This window comes from Manis javanica, chromosome 2 (genome assembly GCF_040802235.1).
Source record: "Manis javanica isolate MJ-LG chromosome 2, MJ_LKY, whole genome shotgun sequence".
Taxonomy (NCBI): Eukaryota; Metazoa; Chordata; class Mammalia; order Pholidota; family Manidae; genus Manis; species Manis javanica.
The window spans coordinates 120,188,380-120,210,187 of record NC_133157.1 but is presented as its reverse complement, the minus strand read 5'-3'; the positions used below and the strand labels follow the sequence as shown (position 1 = coordinate 120,210,187).

The 21,808-nt window shown below is 41.4% G+C and overlaps 1 protein-coding gene across 2 annotated transcripts in view; it reads right to left on the bottom strand.

Moving 5' to 3' along the window:
• FAM171A1 (family with sequence similarity 171 member A1) overlaps window positions 1-15,549 on the bottom strand; it is a 104,532-nt gene extending 88,983 nt beyond the window's left edge. The window contains exon 1 of one of the 2 annotated variants that reach the window (XM_037001679.2): window positions 15,202-15,549. In XM_037001679.2, coding sequence (XP_036857574.2) covers window positions 15,202-15,298 — 97 coding nt within the window. In that variant the 5' untranslated portion in view covers window positions 15,299-15,549. The remainder of the gene's footprint in view (window positions 1-15,201) is intronic. The other variant, XM_037001678.2, reaches the window with a different exon arrangement.
• Between the last annotated feature and the right edge of the window lie 6,259 nt (window positions 15,550-21,808).

The window sequence follows — 21,808 nt, the reverse complement described above, 5'->3', positions numbered from 1 at the left end:
AAGAAGTGACAGATAATGCCTATTTTCATTATAAATAAGTGAGCTATGCTTGGTGGGCAGCAGTTATGCTGCCCAGAAACTGGGTGGCTCAGTGGCTCAGCTTGGAGTGTGCCTGTGCAGAAACTGTGGCTGAGACAGTGTGAGCGCCTGGAACAACTGAAAGGGACATGCTGAAGGGAGAGAGGAGGAAGGTGTGTGTGGCCTTAACACTCCCACACTGTACCAGCACATGACTTCAAGTAACACTTTTTTTTCATATATAAAAAGCAACAATTTATCCAAGAATACCTCTCAGGATTATGAGTAAAACAGATAATGGATCTGGAAGCACCTGAAAATCTATGACAGACATACAAATTTCAGATAATAATATCAACATTTCAGTGGTGAAAGGTAAGGAAAGCAGAGACTCTTTGTTGGATGGAAGGAGGGTGGATGGATATATAGATGGATGCATGGTGGGATGGTGGATGGGTGGAAGCATGAAGAGCTCATCAGCCATGAAGCAGCAAACAGTAAGGTCAGGATGTCTATCTTCAAGTCTTGCCAGTCTATTCTCTCGTGTAAACATCTCTGTAAGGATTCTGAATTTAGAAATGGGAATATATGAGCAGGGAAGAGCCCTACCTAGTTAACCAAATGCTACCTAATGAGCACACAGACACAATATCCCCAGTCCTAAAGCTACTAACTTTTTTCTCCTGTTTACTTAGCGTTTGTCTAGGACTTTAACATGAATGCAGAAGTTTAATATCTAATGCAACATATCTAACAGATCTCCATCAAGACACTGAAAGAAACGTGATTACAGGCAATGATTTTATTTTTAAATTTGCAAAGGCAAACAAGGTTCAAGGTGGTAAGAAAAAAAGAGAGAAACTTGCAAAAAGTAGTAGGGAAAGTACACAACAGAGGCCTTTATCAATTTTAACTACAACTAAAAACCTAAGTTACAGCACAAGAAATCAATTCTAAAGAAAATACAAAGTGTTGTTAAAAGTCATTTTAACAGTTTGCTCTGCCAAGAGGTGAGTGAGCTAAAAGGATCAGCTTTCTGAGTTTAATTTCACTAGGCCAGTCTTTAAATTTGTCATAAAGGAAGAAATGTATCCATAAAAATGTGCATGGAGTATATGCCCTGTGTGCCAAGTGAAGTCATTTGGGAAGGAGAGACTCAATTTTCCTGCAGCCACACTACTAACATTTGGACAATCTGGAGGCTAAGAGGCTCTACACAGACAGCCTGGAGAGGAAACCCACATTTTAAAAGGGCTCCCTGTGCTCCAGCAGATGGGCTATAAACTTGACCAGACTGCAGACACTGTGTCCTCCACCCTCACCAGTTGAATGCATTAACTTTTCTATCCTTTTCCACATGCTTTATTGCACATTCAAAAACATGGGCAGCAGATGGTAGGTAACAAAGAAAGAGCTAGACCAGTCGGGCAAAAAGTCAAAAACTTTGTTCTAAACAAGGAATCTAAACGACTTACCTCCAACCTCTGATGAGATGGGACTTTTTAAAATAATCAGATGACATTAAACACAAGGAGCCCGTTTTATGCCACCCTTAAGAAGCAGATACTGCCCTTTGGAATTACAGTATTTGGAGTAACATAGATGCATTTATCTAATACTGTTCTGTTATTACTGACTTGAAATAATCACAGATTTTCTTAATATCAAAAAGTACTGACAAACTAATAGAGTGAACAGCAGTTCCCACAGGATGACTCCACCACATTCATCACCCTAAAAACTCTGAGGTTCCACATTCAGAAATCAGACTGAACAAATGTATCTCATGGGCACTGAAGTAAGAAAATGTTCTGAGATTGGCAAAAATCCTCACCTTGATAGAACCTCTATTTTAAGATAAACAACAAAAGGACTATTTATGCCACTAACTCTGTCTATCCGTGTAGAAGTCCAAAGAAGCCAGACAAAGGGCTTTGGGAAAAGACCTCCACTAACAAGGCAATGGTTCATACAGCAGGGAAACTGTACACAGGTATTTTTGTTCTCTGCACAGATATAGTTCCTAAAGACAAGTGGTTGTGAAACAGAAAAAGTTAGGAAAGGCCACATGAGAGAAGAAATGTAACTGAAAAAGGAGCACCTGCCTCAAACATCCACTTCTTCCCCAAGCCCAGACGTGGATCTCTGCAACAACTCAGTTCCATGAAGTTTACACAGCGTGGACATGCACATTCATTTGAAATGCCCAGTGTATATTTGTAGAGGTTCATGGCACAGAGGAAATAAGGTAACAATCTTATCTTGTCTAAATTTCCAAATTATATATTCAGTCTTCAGGTGAGTTTTTTCAGTCTTCAAGGAATTTCACTTTTTATAGTAGATTATCTCTTGGAATGCTCAATTCTGATTCAAATTTTCTGATTTCTGTCAACAGAAGTGTCTAGAACTTTATTAACTTCATTTTTTTAAAAAAGGCTATTAGAATATGTTGAGGAATTGACTCAATACACTAATTATTCCAAAAGGTTAATGAAATGTCCCAAGTAACTTCTAGAAGCATCAAAACAGTTCTTTATAACCTCTATCTTTCATGGGCAATATGCAAATCTAGACTCTGGAAGGGTTAATGTTTTTCTCTCCTATTCCTTCTCTTCCCTCACTCACACACACACACACACACACACACACACACACACACACACACGTACCATGTCTGATCTGGTAAGTATATGATAAAGTGATTCTGTATGATCAGGTGGATATTTATTGAGCAGACAATTTGGTCATGTGAAAGACTTTAATAAATTAATAAAACATCAAATAAAAATAAAGTCTCCCTTAAAACATTGTTGAAGGTAAGTAAAAGTGTAATGGTGAAACCTTAACTTTGATTTCTAAACGTGCTCCAACAATCTTCAAAAACTAAAGCCATTTACAGCTTGGAAATAAAAAGTATGCACTATATAGTTTGTCTATCTGCCTGTCTGTTCATCTATCTATCAATCATACATAAACAGACCCACAAAATGGCTACAATTAAAAACACTGACACCACCAAATACTGGTGAGAGTATGGAGCAACAGAAATTCTCGCATACTTTTGGTGGGAGTATAGAAAGATACAATCAGTTTGGAAAAAGGTCTAACACTTACAAAACTAAACATATTCACTTACCCTATAACCCAGCAATCTCCTAGACATTTTCCCAAGAGCAATGAAAACACATGTCCATCAGAACTGTATAAAAATGTTTACAGCAACTGTGTTTACAATAGCCAAAAACCAGAAACAACTTGTGCATCTATCAGCAGGAGATGGATAAACAAACTGTTCAATGTTCATCCAGCAGAACACTATTAATTCGTAAAAATAAACTCTAGTGATACAAGCAACAAATTGATGGGTCTCAAAAAATGTTATGGTGAATAAAAGAAGCCACAGCACATACTGCATGATTCCAATCATGTGAAGTTCTAGAACAGGCAAAAAAGTTATATGGTGGGAAAAATCAGAACAGTGCTTGCCTCTAAAGGATACCTGTTGGGATTTACTGAGAAGGGACAGGAGGAAACTTTGTGGAATGATGGTAACATTCTGCATCATGATGAGATTTGGGGTTACACAAGTGTTTGCACATGTCAACCCTTGAGATTTGTGTATTTAAATGTTCCTATGAGAAAAGAAAAATCATAAGATACTGAACACTAATTAATGATATGCATGCTGCAGTATTTGGAAGAAAGGGTACTAGATAACTGATACCTTTAAAATGTGTCAAAAATGCATAAAAAAATAAGATGGGCCAATGGATGAACAGAAGGATGAATGAATCGATAGGTAAGTAATAAAGCAAGTATAACCAAATGTTAATTGTAGAATCTAAGTGGTGAGTATGGGTATTCACTGCAGAATCCCTTAAAAATTTTTGAATGGTTGAATATTTCCATGAAATAAGTCAGAATGAATCTGTGACAGTCCTGTAATAACATCATTAAAAAATTTATTTTCAGGATCTTTGTATAAGCAAAGAGGAACTAGAAAGCTTTTCTTCTTTTTTTTAAGAGTGAAAATGATTAAACTTTTGCAAGTAAGTTCAAATAACAAATAAATACTGGTATTTTGCACTTAAGAGTGAATAAAGGTCTCACTTGCTGCCCTAAGAGAATAAGGGCATCTCATTATGCTATATGAACCCAAACATACCTGAAGGGCTGTTTTACAATAACCACATCCTTTCCTACCCCCAATTCTCCAACTGCTGGGTTCTGACAAGTTTCTTTCATTATAGAAAAAGTTTGCCAAATATAATGGGCTTTGAACATAAACCAGATGATTCCCCCAATCCCAGCTGGAAGTAACCCCAAATCCCACCCTGCTCGACTGGACCTCTCTTGAGAGTTCATGAAAGTTATTTGTGTGAGCTCCTTAGCGTTTCTTCACATCTGGTTCCCACACAATCCCAAACACAGAGCTTTGCCCTTAGGAGCTGCTCAGTAAACAACTGCTCGAGGTTGCTCTCCATGGTTCCAAGGCAAACAGGGACCACACAAAGGGGTATTTTTGTCTTTCTTCACAAAAATGACCAGGTCCCTTATATTTACTGGTGAAATGCCATGAGGATCAAAATTGTGTGAAATTATAATTTAATCCTCTGAGTCATAAAGCAGCACACTCCGAGGCTGAAGGCCAGGCTGCCTCCTGCCACACAGTGGACCCTGCCACTTATGTGACTTTGGATGAATTGGCTTGACTTTCTTTGCTGGTCACTTTCCTCTTCTTTTAAATGAGACTGATATTTACACCTTGCAGGACTAATGTGAAGATTAAATAAAATGATCCATTCAGGTACTCAGCATAACTGGCATGGAATAAGCACCCAGTACACATCAGCTAATCATTATTTTTCCATGTCTAAGCGAATAAAACAGGAGAGTGTCCATCAATATTACCCAGACTTAACATTTAGTATAACAGATATACTGTAACTATGTACCACTCAAAGAATTTAGTGGATCACAGCTATCGAAATAAACATCCCTTCCAGGTTTTCAGGGTCAAAGTACAAAAACTCAGGACCACTTTAAACAACAGCATTTGGTATGGCATAAGCTGCCTTAGGTTTTCCTTGCACATGCCAGAGTTCCAATGTCTCAGGGCTGACGGCACAGAGAAGTCACTCATCCAGAACCCGTCCTGAGACTCTCTGAGAGAGCAGTCCTCTCCCCGCTCTCCTCGACCTTCCCTGTGCCCACTGGAGACGGCATGACCTTCCCTCTACATTATGTCTGTGACACATAGGATGAGTCCCCCCAAAATATCCACACCCTCACCCCTGAAACCTGCAAATATGTTATGTTAAATGCCAAAGGGGCCTGCAGGCATAATTAGGGTTATGGACTTTTAGATAGGGAGATTTCCTGCATTACCTGAAGGGCTTAATCTAATCACATGAGCCCTTAAAAGCAGAGACCTCTCTGGCTGTGGTCAGAGAGACACAGCAGGAGTAGATATCCAAGAGATGTGGTGTGTGACAAGGACTCCACATGCCAGTTTAGGGGTGGAAGTAGCAAGGTGACAGAGGCTATAGGTTGGCCTTACAGAGATAAGAAGATGCCAGGCTGACAGCCAGCAAAGAGGGACCTCGGCCTTACCTGTGCAAAGACTGAATTCGGACTACAACCTGACCGAGTTTGGAAGCAAATTCTTCCCCAGAGCCTCCAAAAACAAATATGGCCCTGCTGATGCTTTGATTTTGGCTTCTTGAGACCCAAAACAGAGACTCAGTGGAGCTTTGCTGTACCCAAATTTCCCACCCATGGTACTTATAGGATAATAGTGGGTGCAGCTTTAAGCTGCTATATTTGGGATAATTTGTGAAGGCAACAATAGAAAACTAATGCAATAGCCTTAATATATTCAAAGCTCCCCAACAGGTCTCCCTATACCTTTCTTTTTCTCTAGACCATATATTCTTGAGGACTGAACCATCTTTCACAAACAAGACTCTGAAGCTACCCATTTAGCTGCGTGGTTTTTAAAAACAAAACAACAATTTGCCTGACATTCCTCTCTGTCAACTCAGTTCAGCTATTACTGGGTGAGCCTGTGATGACCAATCAGGAGGAGGGTCTGCTGATGTGAACACAGAAGCCTGCAGATCCAGCCCAGCACTTGCTAGAATCATGGATGGATAACCATGTAGTATGGATACTTACGGCATAGTAAGCCAAGCAACCTGATTTCAAGCTCTCCTTTGACTGTATTCTGGAGGGTCAAAGGCAATCTTAAATAATGCGTCTAGGACCAAATACAATTCTCCAAGAATGGTCAGACCAGCACAAGACATAGCAGGATTATGTCCTAACCCACCTTCTGGAAACCACACATTCATCAAGGCAGGTAACCCTAGCACTTTTAGCAACCAAGTCACTTTTCACTCACTTTTTGACTAATCTTACAGTCACTTAAGAGATCTAAGCCTTTTTCTCAATGATTAAAAAAATACAGTTCTTCGTTTCCGTTCTGCATTTTGTTAACTTTAACCACTAGTTACTGCCCATGGGGAGTTTTGCTTTGTTGTAGGTTTTTTTTTTCCCATCTAAATCTCATAATCCCCCTGCTACATACTGAATGTTTGTGTCCCCCACCAAATTTCAAATAGTGAAACCGAATCCTTAATGTGATGGTATTTGAAGATGGGGCCTTTGAGAGGTTAACAGGTCATGAGAGTGGAGACCTTATGAATGGGATTAATGTCCTTATTAAGAAGACACCCCAGAGAGCTCCCTTATGCCTTCTTCTTTGTGAGGACACAGCAAAAGTGACCATCTATGAACTAGAAAATGGGCTTTCACTGAATCTGCTGGCACCCTGATCTTGAACTTCCAGCCACTGAAGCTGTAAGAAATAAATGTCTGTTATTTATAAGCCACCCAGTCTATATAGTATTCTGTCTTAGCAGCCTGAATGGACTGAGGCATCCCTTCTCACCTTTACCTCGTAAGGAAGTATGATCAATATAATGGCACTCATTCAAATAATTAATAAAATATTATTAAAAGTCATCTAAAATTATAAATAATAATTAACAACCACATTAGGAATTAGCAAATAAAATGTTGTGAATAAGATATTAAGACCCAAGTTACATGTGCTTTGATTCTCTGTTAAGATAAATTTCTTTTAGAAAATGCTACTTGTTGACCTTTCTCCCCAAGACAAGAAATATAAGCTGTAATTGTACAAAGGAAGCAAACCACAACCACACACTAATACTACTGGTATGAAGAGAAACAAGAACCTCATCCATTGAGAATGTGCTGCTACTTACTGCTTTGAAATCAGTAGTCTTCCTAATATGACTTACCTTATGGATTGATGATAGTTTTAATAAATGAGTTCACTATCTTTAGTTCAGCTCTGTCAAAATTACATTAAAAACAGGATTAAAAATTATTCCACTCACTATAAACTCAGTAAATGTTCTGTTTAAATTCTGAGCTCAAAAAAGTAAGTCTAAGCAAGTGAAATGTTCATCTGACTTGGAAATAGCTATCTCTCCTCATAAATCCACATTTCTCTATCCCTGTGGAGTACAGCTTAAAACAAATCACACACTTTTCCTATGCTATTTGCTACTTCCCACAATTTCAAAAGATCTTGACAGTTCTCATGTTTTAGTGTTTAAATGTTTTATATAAAATTAAGGGTTTGAAACATTTGATGAACATACCAAATGCATATCTGATCATCTTATCTTGTTTAAATAATGAGTTTTACCTAACTTCCTATAATTATTACAAAGAGCTTCAATTAACACTGGAAATCACTATAGCACCAGTATTGTCCAAGCAATGCTGTCCTTGCTTAAATATCTAATCATCAAAAGGACATCTCTTACCTAGCTTCTAACTTTCAGGAGCACTGAGTGATGTCCTATATATTTATGCTCTATAAAATTAAACTTTCCATGTCCTGCTGTGGATAAATCCTTTAGAGATCTAGACATAAACATCACAGACAACTTATAGTTGGACTTTGTCATACAAGTATTAGTGGGTTTCATGTTACTCAACAGACTCTTGCCTAATTACATAGAAAGTATCTTAGTGATGTCCTTACTTATTTTTTTCATTTCTTTTCCATTTGGATTATAAAATATCAGAGGATCAGGACTTCTAAATAATCAAGTTTACCCAATACTACATTGTTCCCCCTACCCCACCCTTTTTTCTCTATTAAGTATTTAGCATACCATCTTCATACAGCAGATGCTCAAAATTTAGGATTTCAAGAGCAAAAAAGGGGAGCACAGCTATAGGTGAAGAGAAATGAGGATGTACAATAATCATCCAGGGGATGATAACTGGAGAAAATGACTTAAACTGGAGAAGAAGAGGAGATAGAGTTGGAACAGGCAAGTGAGGAAAGGAAGAAGGTTGTGAAGTCTATACGTAGTGATTTGGGCTTCATACTTTAAGCAACAGAAAAATATTAAATGTTTCTCTGCAGGAGAGAAACATGAATAAAATGGTGTTCGAAGGTGGACATGTGGAGAGTGCCTGACTTGGAAAAACAGATGAAAATAGAGAAATAAAGACATGTTGCTGTCACTAAGCGCCTGATGAGGGCTAAGGCAGGCTTGGTGAAAGCAAAGAGGATTTACTGAATGAATGTTTATGGGTTATGATAAGAAGACAAGTGCAAAACGTTAACAGGAAGTAAGGTCTTAAAATAACTCTTCCTTTCTCCATTATTTATCTACTTTCCCACCAAAGCCCTGAAATTGAGAAGGTTCAAGCTTCTCCCCATTCTTGAGTTCAGTTCCTTTGGGCAAAGGCTTGAGCCAGGACACTTCAGCACCCTTCTTCTCACAGTCCACGAGGTTTGCATCCCACACCATTCCACCCAACTGCCAGGGATACCCTTTCAGCTGCTGTTCTGGGACCTGCCCACATGTCACGGAGCTTCCCTCTAGGGGCTCTACTGAACCTAATACTTTTGGTCCCAGCGAGAGAGAAATAACAGTGACCAAGCAGTTTCAGTCTTCCAGTGCCCCTTAATAGGTGCAGTGTCGAGAATTGCCCAGATGTCTCCACACTACCCTGCCCTTGGCCTGCTTTGGGGTGTCTTCAATTGTTCACATGGTCCCAGGCACAAACTTTTGGGGCTTATTTGCCCAAGAGAGTCACAGTAGTAGTGCGGTGGGGGTTGGGGGGAGGTGCCTGCACCTCTGGATAAAGCCTAGGAGGCCATTCTAGGTCTAGGGGTCCCCTATTACTTGACTATATAAGGCATTGGGGACCTATGGTGACATTCAATCACAACTTTCTTTTACATCATTTAGTTACCAACAGATACATTTCAACAAAAAATTAGAAAAAATTTAAAAGCAAGTAAGATTTCTAAAAGTGGCTTTTGTTGGGGGGGGGGGCGTTGGGAAGCTACATATTCTCCCTGTGGGTGTGAATGATCCCAACTCTGGGGAACCCAGAGGATTTGATGCACCTTGCTTACAAGTAAATGTCACAGCCCTCTGGAGTTATCTGAAGAAAAAAGTTATTTTGGTGATGGTGGGGAGCATCCTTGAGGGGATCCCCAAGATGGCTCCAATTTGGCTGAATTTTGTTAAACAGATGCAAAAACTCCATGCACTTCTCCAAATGTTATCTTCATTACCTTGGTACCCAAAAGTGGTCCTCACTGTACCATTATCCTGACTGTATGAGTACATCTTTTTTCACAGTTTTTGGCCATCAGTGTCTGTACAGGCATACCTCATTTCATTGTGTTTCACTCTATTGAATGTGTTTTCACTTTACAAATTGAAGGTTTGTCACAACCCTGAATCAAGCAACTCTATTGGTGCCCCTTTTCCAACAGCATTTGCTCAAATCGGTGTCAAGATCATGACTCACTAAAAGCTCAGATGATGGATAGCATTTTTTAGCAATAAAGTATTTTATTAAGGTATATACATAGTTTTTAAGGTATATACATAGCTATTGCACATTTTACAGACTATAGTAGAGTGTAAACAGAAATTTGATATGCACTGGGAAACCGAAATATTCATCTGACTAGCTTTTTCTGCAGTGGTCAGGAACTAAACCCACAGAACCTCTGACATGTGCCTGAATTCGTTTCTTATTGCTACTATAACAAATTACCACATCTTAGTGGCTTAAGACAATCCTACTTCCATTTTTATATCCATTAGTGAAACATCTTCATTCTCTCTTGGACCTTAACTGTTTTCATTGTCACATCTCTTTTCTGACTCCAATCTGCCTGCCAGAATGATCCAGAATAATCTTGCCATTTGAAGATCCTTATAGCTCTGCAAAGTCCCTCCTGCCATGTAAAGTAATATATTCACAGGTTCCAGGGATAAGGAAATAGACATCTCTGGGGGCCATTATTCTACCTGCCACAGGGTCTGTGTGGTGAGAGAATGCTGTTATCTTAGGTCACCTAACTTCTCTTGTCTGGGTTTCCTGGTCTCCTAAACAAAGAGTATAAATTTAACCTCCAAGATCCTCCCCATACTATATAAATGGACGTACCTTGATCTAAAGATATCTATATAAATGTGCTATATGGATGCACTTGTAAGATCACTGACTGTGGATTACAAGATAGAGGAAGGATCCAAGGGTACATCCAGATTTGGGGTCTAGCTAACAGGAAAGTTAAAGTATGCTTGGTTGGAGAAGTAAATTGGAAAATGAGTTTGAGGTACACCTGGTGCACTGAAGTGGAGACATCTAGCTGCTTTTTTTGGGTATAAACAAACAGAGCTAAGATACCAGGTCAAGTCAAAAGACAGAAAAGTTGGAGTCACCCACATAAAAGGGTTTAATTACTGGAATCTGCATTGATTAATAAGTTCTGTAAGGGGTAAATGAAAGAAAAAAGAGCAAATATTTGCAGACTGACTGGAATCTAAGAGGAAGAGGGGCTGGCAAATCATTTCAAACACAGGCTTGATCAAAGGAAGATGGAGTCATCTTAAATATTCTGACTGAACTGTGTATTTTAAGGAAATTTATTATGAAGCCCTTTTAAAAATGGTTAATTGCCTCAAATCTTGCCTATTTACAGGTTTTACTTTATAAAAATAGTGTTGTCTTAACATAAGGCCTACTCTTGGGTCACCCTACATAATTTCTTTAAAAACTATTCATACAAGTAACTGGTCTATTTAGGGTGCTAAAGCTTAATTTTAAAAATACAGTTAAAATACATTCAGTCCCGTGTTTCCTGTGACTGAATAATTTAGCCAGGACTGTGGTCTTTAAAACTCCTGAGGTCACATTTGGTGAAACCAAATGAAAATGACTTGTTTACAATATTTCTCTGTAACTTGATCAAACTATAATAGCATTATTGGAGTATATGAAAATTTCCATTAGGAATGTTTCACAAGAAGTACAAAAGGTAGGTGTTAGCACAGGAAAAAATCTTCCATCTAGATTTCTGAAATTTTTTTTATCCAGTTTTTCCCAATATACAGTATTATACATGCCTGTTGTCTGTACAACTTATTCCATGTGCTTTTTTAGTGTGTAGTATTTACTGAGAGTACTAAGTTAATATTTTTTAAACATGCAGTTAGATTTAGAGATATCAGTAATTTGTTCAAAATGAAGTTAATTAAAACTTAGAAGGTATTTTCATTTGCAAGCTATTAGTTTAGAAATCCATGCAATATTTCTTTCTTTTGGTTAGAACTTTAAGCTAATAAATTGTAAGTTACAAAGTATTATTGTAGGACAAGTACAAATAGAACACAAAATAATTCATAATGTCTTTTCAAAGGCTTTGCCAGAAATCCCCTTGACATTGCTGTTGCTTCTGCAGAGAGTTCCCACACCTGGCTTGCATTGAAGCCCAGCAGCCTCTGTGAGTCCAAGTCCAAGTCCAGCAGTTTCCCAGGATGTGAACCCATAGGTTTTATGTAGATGTTATGCTCTTAATATAATGTCAGTATAAGTCATGCTTGTTGGATGAGCCCCCTGATAGCTTATATTCCAACATGGTTTTCAACTGATTGTGGTGTTCTAGTAACTGAAATTTGAGTCTGGCAAAGAACAGACCTCTCAGAGAGAAGATGGTCAGCCAACCATTCACCTCAAATGTTACGACAAATTGTAGCTTTTCTGAAATGAACGATAAGTTGGCACATCACTGTAAAATACCTTACTATTAGATAATGAGCAGCAAAATAAAGATTATACAACATAAGTCCGAGCACAAAGCTCTTAACCTAGCTCTGACCTTTCTTTTGGCACAGAGAGTGAGAGTTGTGTTTCAAAAATATGTCTCTACAGAGTACATCTGCACAGCTTACTGCTCTTCAAGGAGAGCCCCCATCAAGCTGGCCTCAGTGCATAGTTGTTACAGAGGTGGAGAAAGTCAAAATTAGTCAATACTTCTGAATAATAGTTTCTGTAAAATTCCCAGAAAAAAATTGGACACTATAAACACTTTAGAGAAACTTAGATGAAAACAATAAAAACATACAATCATATTGTAGAACTAGTTCAAGTTCATGATGAGCGATCAAGGCCTCACTGAAAAAACTACTGCCTCTGAAATCCCTTTGCTGATTCAAAGAAGGTACAATAAGAAGAGAAAATCTGAAGCCTAACCTTAAATTTTATCTTGAATATATAAAAAGCAAAGAATGCCAATAAATTTTGCATATATCAGTTGCCTCTGAAGATGTAACATTCATTTAATAAAGAAGGTGTCATTTTAGTTCCAGGAATCTAATGGGAATACTGTAGTGTATGATTTATGTGTTTCAGGTTTTTTGTAATTTCTAAATTCTGTTGGTAGGCAATATCTGCATGTGCACAATGCATGTTCAAAATATGATTTAAGTAACATTTCTACAGTAAAAGCAAAAGTCTACTAATTAGTTTTCGGAAAAGGTAAATAAACATTGAAGTTTTCCTCTTAAAATGCATGCATGTTGCAAGATAGATAGTAAAACCGTACCGTGATTAGCTATCTTCAACCCTTCATCCACTCAGCACCACCTAAACTCTATGTACAAAACAATCTACCACCTGCTGTGGAAAATGCAAAGTGAAATCAGATGTAGCATTTGTCTCCACTGTTTGTGATCCATGATAGTAGAGAAGACATGAATTTTAAAAATATGTCACAAGTGTCAAGATGAAGAACTCAGTGGGGTAAAGATTATCTTTATATGTGAAAGGGCAATTGTCCATTCCCTTAAAAATGGTACTAGCTCAAAATCTAAATGCCAGGTAGTGAGACCCAGTAGAGGTCCTGGGCTCAACTCTTTAAAAAGCCATCCTACCCAATCAAGGAAGTAATCTTTGAGAAAAAAATATTCCAAGATACTTGATCTTCCACTGAAACCATACCATGTACTAAGATACTTCTAGCCATGGTGTGAATATCCTCACAGGTTGACCACTTCTCACCCACTTCATAGAGTATTCCATTCTGAGAATTTAGTTACCCAATCTGATTTTAGTACACCAAGATCTCTTTGAAATGTGTTATTTGACCTAAACCTAGTAGGTTTTCTCTATTTTTTAAGTACATGAATTTAATGTTTCTATATATTCCTATTTCAAGTGCAAAACCAAAAATTCAACCTGTTCTTTGGAATTAATGGCCTAACTGAAACACAAATATCATATTCCTTAAAGTAGCTGATTCAAAGCGCAGAAGAGTATTAATGAGAGAGGCTATAATTCAACACTGATGGTCTAATGTCCCAAACACTCACTTCCTACATGAAGAGACATGGCTCTTTTTTTACCTTGTCAATGTCCCTCTTTCTGTAATATACATTACTAAATTTATAACCAATTCATAATAGTCCTGTTATGCCATAGCTATAGAAAAAGCAATGCATGAAAGAGATGTCAGCAAAAGATATGTATGGCAAGTAATGAATATGAAAATCTTTAATTCAACATGTAGGTAACAAACTAAACCAGCAGACTGTGGGTAGACAGACCCTATCTTCCCTGTCACAACATCAGGAATGGAAGTCCATCCAGGGATCTCTGCTCCCAGGCACCTACAGAGGTTTAGGATGTGGATAGGGGGTAAGTCAGGGACCAAGTAAGAAGATGGAGCTGGGATGGAACATTCCTCTGCAGGGCAGACTTTATAGGCCATGCACAGGTCACCAGCAAGGAGTCTGGGAGTCTATGTGGCCGCGGGGCAACCTTCCTGAGAGATCTAAGAGGCCCAGCAGCGGTGTCCTGGGTGGATGCAGATGCTCATCTGGGGGGCCTCCCTCACCTTTTTTTAAAGGCAAGCAACTGGGAAACACTAGATTTTGTCCCCACAAACGCGTGCAAAGGAAGCTTCAGGGTTTCCTTAAAATAAACTCTTGTTTTAAAAACAAAAGACAGGCTTGTGGCCATTTTCAGAGGCAATCACCTTACTCCCAGGGCTGGAAAGCAGAATTGCGGAGGCCAAATATTAGACAAAAGGCATGAGCTAGCGACATGACCTGGAAATGATTTTTTTTTAAGTGCTTAAGGCCTCCCAGTTCCAATTCCTTCTCCCCTTTTGGGGGTGACTCCTGGGCCGCTGAGAAAATCCCTTAAGGACTGGCAAAGATACTGTTAGAAAGGGAGGAAGAGGAGACCCCGAAACTTTCCCAAACTGCGGCAGACTGGTGGCGGGCAGCGGCTGTGGACCTCGCGGTCCCGGGGCACTGGGAGCACCCCAGGGGCGGCGGCCACCCCCTCGCCCGCCACAACAAAAGGGCGGAACACAGCTTTCGCGCTCGGGCTTCTAGGACCCGAATCCCGGGAGGAGCGGGCGGCGGCAACCCCAGGGCAGCCACTCTCGCGGGGGCGGCGGCGGCGGAGATGGATCCGTGCTTCCGTGTTAACGGCATAAAAGAAAGGACCTTCGGTTGCATCCAAATGAACCATCCGAAGCAGCCACAGCTGGAGCCACCCGCACCTCCCACCCCGGGTCCCGGCCCCGGCCCTTAAGGGCGCATCTGCCCCGGGCACTCGACGACCCCGGGCGCCGCCGCCCCCTCGGGAGCGCGGCGCGGAGGCTGCAGGCCTCCGAGCTGCGGTTGCGGCTGGGGCTCCGGCCCCGGCCGCCGCCGACACAATGCGGCCCGAGTGCCTCCCCGCCCGCGCCGCCGCTGCCGCAGGCCCGTGGGCGACACAAAGCCCGCCGGCCCACGGCCCCGGGACACGCACCTTGGACTCCCGCGCCGGGCTCCCGCAGCGTCTTGGTCACCGCCTTCCAGACGTTGCAGCACAGCAAGCAGAGCAGGAGCGCCGCAGACCTGCTCATCTCCGTGCCACAGGGCCCCGGGCGGCTCCCGCTCGCCGACCACCGGGACGGAGCGGCGCGTCAGGGGCGGCCGGGCGTCGCGTCTCTCTCTGTGTTGCCTGGCTACGCGCGCGCCGGGCCCGCCGCTCGGTTGGCCGCGCGCCCGCGGCGCCGGGCTCCGCAGCCCACGACCGCTCCCTCCTCCGCGCGCCCCGGTGGGTTTCCCCGAAGAGCGGTGACGGCGGCTCCGCCAACTCTTTAACCCCTTCGCGCCCCGCCCGCGGGCGGCGCCCAGGCCCCGGGCCGTAGTGCCACCTGGCGGCCGCGGCGCCACGCGGGTGTAGGGGCCGCGCGTCCCCGAGCCCCGCTCCCGCCAGCGAGCGACGCCCCCCACTTCCGCCCCGCGCGCGCGTCTCCCTGCCAGCGGGAACGCCACCTTCTGTTCCGAAACAGCGCCAGGTGCCCCATTCCAGCAGCTTGGGAGAAGCATCAACTGCCTTCCGAGACTGAGGCTTTGGCACCTGGTTAACTGAAGGTCCTCAGGTGGCATTCGTATCTCAGGGCGTGACCTGCCTGGTTTCTTCAGTATAACGCCCTCCTTCAACCTTTCACGTCCCAAATGCCTGTGTGCCCTAAGGTAGTTTTAACACACAGCACCCAGCGTTAAAGGAGGTGAGCGGGAACAGAATCCCTAAATCCGGAAAAGCTGCAGTAGGCCTTCACTGCCTAAGTGCTGACGGATGAATATCTCCAGGTTGAATTGTGCTCGGATATTTCTAAGGTTAGGTTAAGGAGGAAGCTTGTATTTATTGAAATGCTGGGTACTTTTTTAGTACTTTCTTTTTTTCACTTTTGGTCTTCGCAGTATATGATACTAAGAGGTAGTGTTATCCCCATTTACAGATGAGAAGATAGAGGCAACAGAGGGTTAAGGAATTTGTCCAAAGCACTCAACTGTTCAGTAGCTGAGCCAAGGTTGAGACAGAACAGTCCATCTGGCTCAAGGTTAAAGCTCTTCACAAAAACCTCAGGCTTCCTTTAAGCGTAGTTATGTTCTCCCAGCCCCCCACTCCAACCTTCCCTCCTCAACTGGGAAGGATCTCCTGTCTGTGCCTTCCTCCATACAACCCTCATGTTCCCCCTGACTCCACCCCATCTCTCAACCAGCACTGCAGTGATCCTGGGACCTCCGTGGGGAACCCAGGCTTTAAGGAAATCCACTCCAGACTCACCAGCAGCCCTGTCCTGCCTCCAGAACACTAGGCCATAGGAGGGTTATTATTGTAATTTTATTAATTGGGCATTAAGGCATGGCAGGCACTGTACCAAAAAGCAAATGAAGGATGGCACTTGCCCAGTTGGCTTATGATAGACAAGTAAGTGTGAGATACAATAAGAACAAAGAAGTAGAGAAGCCCAAATGGGTTTTATCAGCATCCTCAAAACCAATGTTACTATTAGTACAAATTGCACACCTGCACAGGGTGGCAGGTAGACAGGAAAGCAGAAAGAAAACCCCCAATTAGAGATTGCCTGATCCCTCCTCCGTCTGACTCCCATTGTGAAAGCCTTATTATCATTCCAGGGTCCACCTCAGAACCTGGGGAGGGAAGTGAATGCAATCACCAGCGAGCTCAGCCTTGGGTGCCAGTCCGTAGGAACACAAAGAATCCAAAACACAACTGTTGGGTGGAGGGTGGCTTCACAAGCAGTGTGGCCCCAAAGTTTTCAAGTCTATGCACTTTCTTGTTTCACTGCTTCTAAGAGAAGTGGCATTAAGCCCATCCCAGAATTGAAATGTCTCACTTCAAATATTTTGATGGGCCTTTGTCAGAGATGTTGGATTTTAAGAGATAGGCCCAGACTGAACAACAACTACAAAAGAACCAGGTTGATTATAAGGAGGTTACCTGGGACCCCTACAAAATCGTGGTTGCTGAAGTGTTGGGAATGAGGGTTTCGTGAGGCAATGAAGGAAACTATTATTTTTGAGGTTCCTAATATATGCCTGACATATAGGTGCATCATCTCTCATAAGAATGTACTTAGGGAGTATTAGTATTCCTATTTTACAGATGAACAAACTGATACTCAGTGACAATAAACAATTTGCCCAAAATATCCAGGTCTGAAAACAGCAAACTCAAATTCTCTGTACCATGTCATCTCCAAGAATAAATTGTGCAAATGAATCAAGTTACCTTCAGTTGTGTCCATATGGTCTTAAAAACCTGTTCTAATCCCAGTAAAGTCTGAATCTAGTTAACAGTATCTAGTGAATAGTACTGTGCCAAATGTTAACTTCCTGGTTTGATGTACTACAGTTACATAAAATATTCAGTTGAGGTTCTGGGGGAGCCTAGGTAAGTGTGTAAGGGACCACTTTGCACTATTTTTATAACAACTTATGAGTCTTAATTATTCCAAAATAAGAAGTTTAGAAAAAGCAAAACCCCTGTTCTATACCACTCTTTCTGAAGTTTTTTTTTGTTTTACTCAAAACACTGGTGTTTGTGATCCTAGTATAGAGTTCTAGAACTTTTAAGAGTAGGAGTCTTAGACAGAAATCAAGTTTGGGTCACAATCATGATTGTAGGTGCTCAGGTATAATGGTTATTACTGTGTGTGTAAAAAAATTTATGTGGATGGTGTAGCAGTTTATGTTTGTGTACCTTTATAGCAACACTAAGGCTTATATAAATAGTTCCAGAACCACTACCCTCCACCCATTTTGCAGATGCCCACTGTGAAACAGAAAAGTTAAATTCTTCAAACAGTGCACCTTGCAAGCTAGTCTCAAAGTCAAGAAAAGAGTCAGGGCCATGAGCATTCCCTCATCACCTGTATATTCCCTCATCAGTGACTGGGTGGGAGGCAAAGAAAGCACAAATTCTGCTCAATCAACAAGTACACTTGCATATCATCTGCCCAGAGTTATGTAAGAACTGAATAATCTCATTTTTGCTCTACCAGAATAAAAGAATAGGGTTTACTTTTTTTCATGTTCCAACAATAAGACTCCCACTTAGTAACTGTGGGGGGGTTGGGAATCATAGCTTGAGAGGAATGCTTGCAGAACAATGGAAATTAGAAGTGTTATTTCCTTCTAGAACTTTTCCTGTTACTTCTATTAAGATCTCACAGTTTGACTAAAGATGAATTATGACTGTACTTAGTTGAAATTGCTTAGAAGTTGCCTGACTGCAGCATTTGATTTCAATTTCCGAGTCCTCTGTGATACAGAACCTTTCCTGCCTGAATTTTCCAGAGACCTTGATTTCAGAGGCTCTATGTCAAGGTTTCCTAGCCCAAGATTATTTAATACGTTGAAATCTTTCCTGATGTTGGTGCCTATGTGGGGGGATTTTGATTGCCTGAATTTATTTCAAGAAATACTGTCCTTCCTTCTCCCCTTTTACACCCTGTCCCTTGCCTGCCTCCCCCATCTGCCCCTGAGGAGAAAGCTGCCTGTGAACAATGCTTACTATGAGGTTTGTACAGATCAGGAAGTGTGTCATGGACATTCCTACTTCTGTTTGTGGTTGCTTTTATTAGATAAAATGTAGCCATTGGTGGACATTGTAAGGGCTCAGAGTTTTTTCAGAACTCATTTGCTATTCATTTGAAAAAGAAAAAAAAACAGAAGAAATTACTGAAAAGAAATTGATGTTCCACTTTACCCCGCACTCCCACTTTCCTGTCTTTTTGTGGCTCAGTAGCCATATGTCAATCCATAAATGAATGTCTGGTGTCAGATTCTGGTGTTGCAAATGTACATTAGCCTGTCAGACTGCATCTCTGGGCGCATAATATCCGATCACACCTGCTTTGAATGCCCCATAGTGACCAAAGGAGGCCAGGACACTTCAATAGGTTTTGGCTGTTGGAAAGAATATTCAAAAACTCTTGACTAGCGGCTGGGAATTTGGTTGCTCAGCAATACATTTTAGATCAATGTTCTCTTTTGGCGAGCTTGTTGCATTAGAGCAAGACGTTTCCAGCTCATCCCTTTGCTGGTCCACTGAATTATTGTCACATAGACTAGGGGAGCTCAAGGAGAGTAGGACAGTGAGCTTCTATGTTCTAACTGGAAGAAATGTCTGTGACTACTGGATCTACCCTCAGAGACTTGAAGGGACATCCAACAAGGCAGAAAATAGAATTCTTTTTTTTTTCATAGAAAACTTATTTAGAGTTAGTGAAAAGACAGGAAGATAATGGAGAAGATGGGGAGGGTAATTAGCATTAATTGCACTCTTGTATTGCTGCTTACTCTGTCCCTGAAACAGGAAGGAAAGCTTTGCTGTGCTAGAGGCCTAAGATTCCCCCAATCTCTGGTCCATTTTCAGGCTAACTCTTTGAGTGGTACTTTCTTATTCTTTTCTTTTCCTTTTCCTTCCTCTTCATTTCCCTCTGTTTAATTTTGAGGCTCTTGACCCAAAGCTAGGACATTTCTCTTAATGTCCTAGTCCTATTTAATTATTAAATAAAGGGTCTCTCCCACCGATAGTCATCTTCATTACAGGCCCCATGGACATGAAATGGGGGTGGGGTGATTTTTCTGGGCAAATAATACGCAATAGGTTTAGATTCATTTACATTGAATATGGCCTTAAATCATTTTCTGTATAGAATGAAAGGGTTGAAAGATTGTATTGCCCTGTCTGCCTCTGAAATTCCCCTCTGATGAGTCTTAACCAGGAGTGCATTTGGCTGCTGGTATTCAATTCTACTGTCATCTTCTAAACATGGAAACTTTTGTGGACAAGGAAATTCACAGGTATATATTTTAAAGTTTCATGAAAATTTTAATATTTTACAGTTGTATTCTTCTGAAATCTTCAGAAAGTAAACCAAAAAAGAGACCCTCACTCAAAACAAACAAACAAAAATCAGCTCAAACTCTCAACTTTTTTGTTTGGAAAGTACTGGATGAAAAACCAATGATTTTCTTCAAAAAGGAGGGGAAAAAATCATTCCTTCATAATCCTTGAAAGGTCTGGTTTTATGTCCAAATACAAGAGTCCTTGTTTTCATAAATAGATTTTGTGTCACAAATGTGTATTTGTTAAGTCAGTGGCATTCTCACTTAATGTTATAAATTCTGGTTGTTAATCCCTCTGTCCAGTAATGTGTACAAATGCAGAGCAAATAATTCCAATCTAAATATTCCTGAACCCTATCTATACTCTTGCTAAGAGAGTATTTAACCCTAAGGGTAATGGGAGTGACAGAGGTAAAGGGTTCTTTACTTAGGGAGCTGGGGCTCTCAGTGTGATGGCTGTTTTCATGTGTCAACTTGACTGAGCTAAGGACATCCAGAAAGCTGGTAAGCATTATTTCTGGGTGTGTCTGAGGGTGTTTTGGGAAGGGAGTAGCATTTGAACTGGTGAACTGAGTAAAGCAGATGGCCCTCACCAATGTGGGTGGGCATCATCAAATCCTTTGAGTGCTGGAGTAGAAAAAGTAGTGGAGGAGGAATTTGCTCTCTGAGCTGGGACATCCATCTTCTGCCCTGAGACATCAGTGCTCCTTGTTCTTGGGCCTTTGGACTCCAGACCAGGACTTGCACCATCAGCCCCCTGGTTCCCAGGCCTTCCGGTTTGGACGGGAGCCATGCCACCAACTTTCCTGGTCCTCCCGCTTCCAGGTCGTGGGACTTCTCAGGCTCCCATGATCGTGTGAGCCAATCCCTCACAATAAACTGTTTTATCTATACCTATCTATCTACTGTATTTGTTGTATGTCTCTGGAGAACCTTGATAATACAGTTGGAACTATGGGTCTTGTACTGATTTGGAAATAAAGATGTAATAAAATAAAAACTTTAGTAGCCATGACATGAAAGAGCTTTTCCTTCTTCTGATCATAGTTGAGAGTCTCCATCCGTAAGGGCTCAGTTCATGGGAAGAGAAAACTCTCCAACTTTTTAAGCAGATGTTTTAAAGGGAACTAGGTCCTCATGAAATCCATGGAAGGGCTGGAGGTGGGGCTCCAGATGAGGCTTCCAGGACAGTGTCCCTGTCCCTCTGCCTCAGTCAGGAACCCACACTGCTGTTGGGTCCAGGGGTCAGGAAGCAGGGATTCCCCTGCTCTCCTGTCAGTGTCCTGTCTAGACACAAGGAAGCTCTGCTGCAGAATAGCCCAGAACTTCCAGGCCAGTGCTGCCAACAGCAGAGAGACAGACCTGCCTCACTTTTGCCTTCCAAATCTCCACCAAGAGCATCTAACTGGGATAACCTAACTCACACCCAGAAGCCTAGCTGTGAGGAAGTCTGGAAATGTCATTAAAAAAAATCTAACTTCTAGAATGTATGAGAGCATACTAGAAGAAGGAGGTGCTGATGCCAATTTACCATGTCAACTCAGAGCCCTTGAACTTGGCAGTTACGTGTTCTATCACTCCAGTTCTAGGTTCAAGAATAGCTAAAAATGTCCAGTGGACCCTTTAAAATGGTTCCAATATCTTTTCTGCAGTTTTGAACATGAAATGCAGTCGTGGAAATGATGGGATGCTAGAACTCCCGGTTT